The 7,468-nt window shown below is 44.1% G+C and overlaps 1 protein-coding gene across 1 annotated transcript; it reads left to right on the top strand.

Moving 5' to 3' along the window:
* The first annotated feature begins 5,161 nt into the window (after positions 1–5,161).
* Positions 5,162–6,111, top strand: PRPS1L1 (phosphoribosyl pyrophosphate synthetase 1 like 1). The gene is given in 2 exon segments (XM_062178884.1): positions 5,162–5,840; positions 5,843–6,111. Coding segments are annotated over 2 exon segments (948 nt in total).
* The last annotated feature ends 1,357 nt before the right edge of the window (positions 6,112–7,468 follow it).

Below are 7,468 nucleotides of genomic sequence, written 5' to 3'. Positions count from 1 at the left end.
AGCAGTTTGAATAACATAAGTAGAGTTTACATTTGTCAAAATAAAATTAATGTATACTCATTATTTTCATGAAACTGTTATTCTACATGAGAAAGGAAATTTCGGTGATCAAAAACTGTTTTAAAATACTTTCAAATATCTCAGAGAAATATTAGGAGATGTTTTCATATTTACAATTTACAAGTTATGGAACCTCTCTCTGTATTATTGTGTCTGTCACTACAGTGATATATTTTTCAGCTCATAGAGCCTCATTGTTATTCCAAGATTATTATTTTATACTGAGGTTTTTAAGTTCACCAGAAGTTTTTTAAATTCCAAAATGCATTACAAAAATATCTTCGTGAGTCTAACATAATACTCCGAGTTAAAGTCACATTTCTGAACCACAGAATTTTCTCCTGTTCTCCTACGTTTTCACTTGGCTGTATTTACGTAGTCTCTATCTACACATCTATTATAAAAAGTGACAGATTTCCAACCAAAAGCTCAGTAAACACACACAGTAGCCAACTTCAATTGTAAACAATCACAAAACAAACTTTACAGCATTTGTGCCAATGGGGAGCACTGTGGGAGACGGCTTTCTCCCAGGATCGAAGGATGATGATTATGAACAACATAAATGAGGGAAGGTAATTTTACAATAACAATCTGGAACGGTGAGTCAAATGAGCGAGATTAAAGGCACAAAGAGACTCTTCCTAATAAACAAGCAGATAACTGCTGGAAAGAAATATATGTTCCTTGTTTGAAATTAACTGCCAACCTACACAAAGCTGTCATAAAGGACATCTAAATCTGTCGCTGTTTGTAACATGTGTTGTGACAAGATTTGACAGTTTATCAAAGAGTCATAATTGCCACCTAAACATCTAGCATTTTGTCAACTGCAAGTATGTTTAGTGAAAGCATTCGCTTCCCTTAAAATACAACCATTTTTTCCCTCTACTTTTTTGAAAGAACTGACTAAATTTCTTTTCTCCTTAGCTGAACAAGGTGCATCAGGGCTCTCTTTGAATTATTTATGGAGGAACCGTGAAGGGTAAAAGAATAACCAGTAAAGCAAGAAACTATTATTGAGGAAATATATACGTTCTGGGTACTGACTCGAAAGACCTTCACAATACAACTGCTTTGTAGAGATAGCATTTACATGTACTTGCCTTGGGAAGAAACAAAGGTAAGGCATTTTTTTTTTTCTGTATCACAGTTTTCATTTTCAGAGTAATTTATTAAGAAATGATGTCTTGAACGGAAGGAATAGGTTGTTCTGACTTTTGTCAGAAGCAGTTGATGAGAAGACAGATGTCTCTGTCTGTACAAAGGAGCCAGCTCCCATGCCACAGATCCAGGTGACCAAACGTTCAACATAACAAAGATATTTCTACAAGACTACTAACCGTTCATTTCTTTCTGAAAATAGTTTTATTTGTGTTTTTGTAAGAGTTGTTTGTTTATTTATTTATTTGAAAGGCAGAACTACAGAGAGAGACAGACAGAGAGAGGGAGAATTTCCATCCTCTGGTTTACTCCCGGAATGGTTGCAACAGCAGGGGTGGGGTCGAGCCAAATCAAGACCCAGGAACTCCATCCTGGTCTCCCACATGGAAGGCAGGGTGCGTTAGCAGGGAGGTGAATTGGAAGTGGAGTAGCCAGGACTCACAGTGGCACTCTGATCTAGGATGTAGCTATTCCAAGTGGTGGCCTAACCTGCTATGCCATGATGCCAGCTACAAGTTTCCTTTTTTTTTTTTTTTTCAAAGCAAAAAAATTGTCTAGTCTACTGTTCGGGGTTCTGTTCTTTGTTGTGGTTGCTTGGTAAAAGAGAAAACAACCGAAGCAAATATTTCTGCACTACTTTTCATGTTTTTCTTTGTTCTGATAAATCTCCCCCCAAAAATCTAAAAGTGATATAAATGGGGAAAAAAATTTCTCCTTGGAAATTCAGGAATTTCACATTCTAATGTACACTCTAATTAGCTGATAGAGCCCAGGCAAGTTGCCTCATTACTCTGGGCCGCAGTTCCCTGTGAGTTAGGATTCTACAATGGATGGTCTCTAAGGCTGTAGCATTTTATGATTCTAGACAAATCCCTGAAACTATGAGGTATAGCAACCGCCAGTGCTTGGAGCAAAAATAACAGCAAGACAAAAATTTCTCCTACTTAACACCTCAAGGAAAATGCAACCAACTCTGGGTTTTAAATGTTTACATTAGCATTCAGTCCTATTTAGGTAATATTAAAGATATTTTAAAACCTGTGTTTTTCTGAAATTGAAACTGAAAAATATGTGACATATTGAGAACACAAAAAGAAAAATCAGTTTAATTGATGTTGCAAAGTACTTTTTGGTGCTTCTAAATGAAGTCACAGGATTCCTAAGGATGAAAAGAACTATACGGTCTAGGTGAGCCTATTGAGTTTTGGATAGGAAAGACTATGAATGAAGGGTTCTGGACAGAAAGGGCTTAGCACATGCTATCAACCATGAAGAGCCTGAACTGAGGAGAGAAGTACTTTGATGTCAACAGGGATGTGATTGGATCAACAACTAGACATTTTGATGTACATATGTTTGAGAGAGAGAGAGAGAGAGAGAGAGAGAGTTAGTGCCTACTCACTGGTTCACTCCCCCAAATACCTACAACAGCCAGGACTGGTCTAGGGCCAAAGCTAGGAACCAGGAACTCATCGAGGTGACCAACATGAGTGCCGGGAACCCACCTCCCTACCTGCTTCCTCCCACGGCCTGTTATTGGACTAGGGCCTGGGATGTGCAATGTGGGCATCTCAGCCAATGTCCTAAGTGCAAGGCCAGTCCCTCATCCCTAACTCCCAAAAACCTATTCCCCTCTCCAAAAGTAATCATTAAAAGGGACTTCCAGGGACCAGCATCGTGGTGCAGCCAGTTAAGCAGGACACCAGCATCTCATATCTGAATGTCAATTTGAGTCTGGGCTGCTCTGTTTCTGATCCAGTTTCCTGTTTATTTACCTGGGAAGGCAATGGATGATGGCCTGAATACTTGGGTCTTGATTCCTTGCCACCCAGATGGGATACTCAGATGGAGTCCCTGGCTCCTGGCTTCAGCCTTGCTGGGCCATAGGTGTTCAAGCCATTTGAGAAATGAAACAAAAGGTGAAAGATGTGTGTGTGTATGTGTGTGTGGGGTGTGTGTGTGTGTGTCTTTCTCTTTATCACTCTTCCTTTTAAGTAAAAATAATTGTTTTTAAAGATTTATCTCATTTATTTGAAAGACAGAGTTACAGAGAGAGGTAGAGACAGAGAGAGCGGTCTTCCATCCGCTGGTTCACTCCCCAGATGGCCTCAACGGCTGGAGCTGCGCCAATCTGAAGCCAGGAGCCAGAAGCCAGGAGCTTCCTCCATGTCTCCCGTGTGGGTGCAAAGGTCCAAGGACTTGGGCCATCTTCCACTGCCTTCCCAGGACATAGCAGAGAGCTGGATTGGAAGTGGAGCAGCCGGGACTAGGACTGGCACCCACATGGGATGCTGGCGCTTCAGGCCAGGGCGTTAACATGCTGTACCACAGTACCGGCCCCTTAAATAAAAATAATTGTTAAAAAGTAGACTTCCTACAGGTCTGCAGTGCTTGCATCCCATACGGGCGCAGGTTCAAGTCCTAGATGTTCCACTTCCAATCCAGCTCCCTGCTAATATGCCTGGGAAAGCCGCAGGAGATAACCCAAGTAGCTGGGTCCCTGCACCCATGTGAGAGACTGGAATAAGTTACTGGCTCCTGGCTCCAGACTGGCCCAGCTCCAGCCCTTGTAGCCATTTGGGGATTGAACTAATGGATGGAAAATCTCTCTCGTTTCTCTGTCTCTTCCTCCCTTTCTCTCCCTCTCTTTCTCTGTGACTCCACCTTTCAAATAAATATAAAGATAAATCTAAAAACAAAAAAGCCTTTGGACCATCTCCACGTGATTTCACATAAATCATACTATTTAATGACTGTACTTCATGTACAACATTTTATGTTATTTGATAAATTACTTATTGATGGATATTTGTTTGATTTTATAAACAATTCTAGGGTGGTTACTATTTTTTGTCACTTTTAAAAAAATTGCTTATTTCAAAGTCAGATTTACAGAGAGAGAGAGAGAGCACTTCCATCTGCTGGTTCACTCTCCAGAGGGCTGCAATGGCCAGAGCTGAACCAGGCCAAAGCCAGAAGCCAGGACCTTCATCCAGGTCTCCCACATGTGTGGCAGGGGCCCAAATACTTCTGCAGCTTTTCTCAGGCCATTAGCAGGAAGCTGGATCAGAAGTGGAGCAGCCAGGGCAGGAACCCACGGCAGGCAGTAGCTTTACCCGCTACTCCACGATGCCAACCCGCCACTCACCTTACACCAGAGTAGTACAACACCTTACATACAAGAGACACTCATTGAATAAACTAGTATTTATTGAATGAATTAATACAGCACGCAACATCATTATCAACATATTTTTTGGGTGCTTGTGAAAATTCTCTGAACAGATTCTTAGAGGTAGACATGATGAGTCAGTTCACCTTCAAAATCATCATGGCAAAATCTACATATCTACATGCTCTGAGACACTGTCAGAATTTTGGGCTACCCGATGTGGGAAAATTATTATCATTTTCTTTAATACTAACTTTTTTTCCCACAGTTTTATTCATATCTATATGTGTGTGTTATTGGCCAGTGTATGTGTGTGTGTGTATACATATATATGATATACTGTAAATTGTTTCTTATACCATTTTCTATCTTTTTGTTAGATTCTTTGTCTACCCCATATAGGGAAGGAACTCTGTCCAAATAAAAGCTGTCCACGTTGTTTCTCCAGTCTCTTATTTTCCTGTGAAAGTTGTGTAGTATTTGTAGAGGTTTATGCTTCAATGTATTCAAATGTGTTCAAGGAAACCAATACAAGTACTACTAGAAACAAGAAAAACTCTACGAACAGGAAACACCTGATTCTTTAGCTTAAAGGTGGGGAGGCACATGCGTTGTGGCCTTTCAGGGCCGTGCCCCGGAAGAGCTCCTGATGCCCAGGTCACAACGGCTAAGAACCGGAAGCCGTTAGAGTCTGCGGCCGGGACTTCCGGCCCTGTGGCAGTCCTGAGCGCTCCCTGGACCGAGTCCCCGTGCTGGTTGGCCGAGATGCGGAATATCAAAATCTTCAGCGGCAGCTCCCACCAGGACTTATCCCAGAAGACTACCGACTGCCTGGGCCTAGAGCTGGGCAAGGTGGTGAGGAAGAAATTCAGCAGCCAGGAGATGTGCGTGGAGCTTGGCAAGAGCGTGCGGGGCGAGGACGTCTACATCGTTCAGAGCGGCTGTGGCGAGATCAACGACAGCCTGATGGAGCTGCTGATCATGCTGAACGCCTGCGAGATGGCCTCGGCCAGCCGGGTGACGGTGGTCATCCCGTGCTTCCCGTACGCCCGCCAGGACAAGAAGGACCAGAGCCAGGCCCCCATCTCGGCCAAGCTAGTGGCCAGTATGCTGTCGATAACGGGCGCGGACCATATCATCACCATGCACCTGCACGCGTCTCAGATCCAGGGCTTCTTCCATATCCCCGTCGATAATCTGTACGCCGAGCCGGCTGTCCCGAGGTGGATCCGGGAGAAGATCCCCGAGTGGACGAACTGCACCGTGGTCTCCCCTGACGCTGGCGGGGCCAAGAGGGTGGTGGCCATTGCTGACCGGTTGAACGTGGACTTCGCCCTGACTCACAAGGAGTGGAAGAAGACCAGCGAGGTGGACCGCATGGTGCTGGTGGGCGACGTGAGAGGCCGCATGGCTGTCCTGGTGGATGACGCGGCCGACACCTGTGGGACCACGCGGCCGACAAGCTGCTGTCGTCTGGAGCCACCAAGGTGTACGTCATCCTCACTCATGGCATCTTTTCAGGCCCGGCCGCGTCTCGCATCAACGGCGCCTGCTTTGAGGCAGTGGTGGTCACCAATACCATACCGCAGGGGGACAAGATGAGGCACTGCCCCCAAATCCAGGTGATGGACATCTCCATGATCCTGGCCCAGGCCATCTGGAGGACTCACAGTGGGGAGTCCGTGTCCTACCAGCTTAGCCACGTTCCTTTGTAACAGAATAATGCCCCGGGGTAATTTCAGTTTAAAATGAGATGCAACAAACACACACCCTGCCTATTATTATTATTATTTTTTTTCTTTTTTCTCTTGGCTACTTTTTGAGAAGTTCAGAAGACCCATCTTATTCCGGTGTGGCTTTTCTACAGCCCACATTAGGTAGAGCAGAGTTTATCTTTAAATTGGGGGAAGAGATTGAAGATAAATGCTGGGATTTTCCGGACCGGGTGGGCCCCTTCAGGCTGCTTGGATATTTTGTGAACCTTGCAGTTTTCACTCTAGCCCAGAGGCTGCAGGGGTTCAGTCTTTTGAGGGTGTTGGGTAGAGGTGCTTGAAAGGGATTGGGGGACATTGAAACTATTACACGTGACTAGATCGGTAGATCGGGAGGGGAGGCAGCAAAGTGCAGCAAATTGCCTTTTGGGAGGAAGACTGTGTATGCTTGGTTATACCTACTCCTTTTAAGTAAGCTATATCTCCAACCACCTTGACATTTTCGCAGCCAAACATCCCAGTGGGCCCAAGTGGCCAGTGCATCATAGTTTTCTGGAAAGCACACTGACTTTTCTTCTATGTAATCTCTAATGTTTAGGCAGGTGTTTTTGCTGTAGCTTAATCTTCCTGGGCCTGTTAACACCAGGCTAGTAGGTATTAGATGACATTGTACTGCTTTTTGATGAAACATTTAATTTTCATGTTCCTTCCCTGTACTTGTTTGATCTCTCACATGATTTCAGGTTTATATTAAACCATCGCCCCTTGGGAATCTTGTCACTTGTAAGTGAAACCAGTAAACTGTCTGCATTGTGTGTATGGGGGAGGGAGCATGGGGGTGCTATTCCTTTCATTTGAAATTTCTAATCTCTGAGAAAACAAAAGTTCATAAGAGTTCCTAAAGGGTATAACGAAAACAAGGTAACTTTAAAGAAACAATATTCTCATTGCTATCAAACTTCTCATTTAAACTCCCCTGCAATAAGCAAAACACAACAATTTATTTGTAATTTTAAATGAATATTATTTTTAATTAAATTTCTGTGTCCAAACTGTCATTCAAATTTAAAGTCAAATTTTAGTATTTTTTAAAAATTTTTTTTTTTGACAGGCAGAGTGGATAGTGAGAGAGAGACAGAGAGGGTGCCATTGGTTCACCCTCCAATGGCCACCGCGGCTGGCGTGCTACAGCCGGCGCACCGCGCAGATCCGAAGGCAGGAACCAGGTGCTTCTCCTGGTCTCCCATGGGGTGCAGGGCCCAAGCACTTGGGCAATCCTCCACTGCACTCCCGGGCCATAGCAGAGAGCTGGCCTGGAAGAGGGGCAACCGGAACAGAATCCAGCGCCCCGACCGGGACT

Source organism: Lepus europaeus, chromosome 20 (assembly GCF_033115175.1).
Source record: "Lepus europaeus isolate LE1 chromosome 20, mLepTim1.pri, whole genome shotgun sequence".
In the NCBI taxonomy this organism is placed as follows: domain Eukaryota; kingdom Metazoa; phylum Chordata; class Mammalia; order Lagomorpha; family Leporidae; genus Lepus; species Lepus europaeus.
The sequence above is the reverse complement of the archived record's forward strand: the minus strand, read 5'-3'. Positions and strand labels throughout refer to the sequence as shown.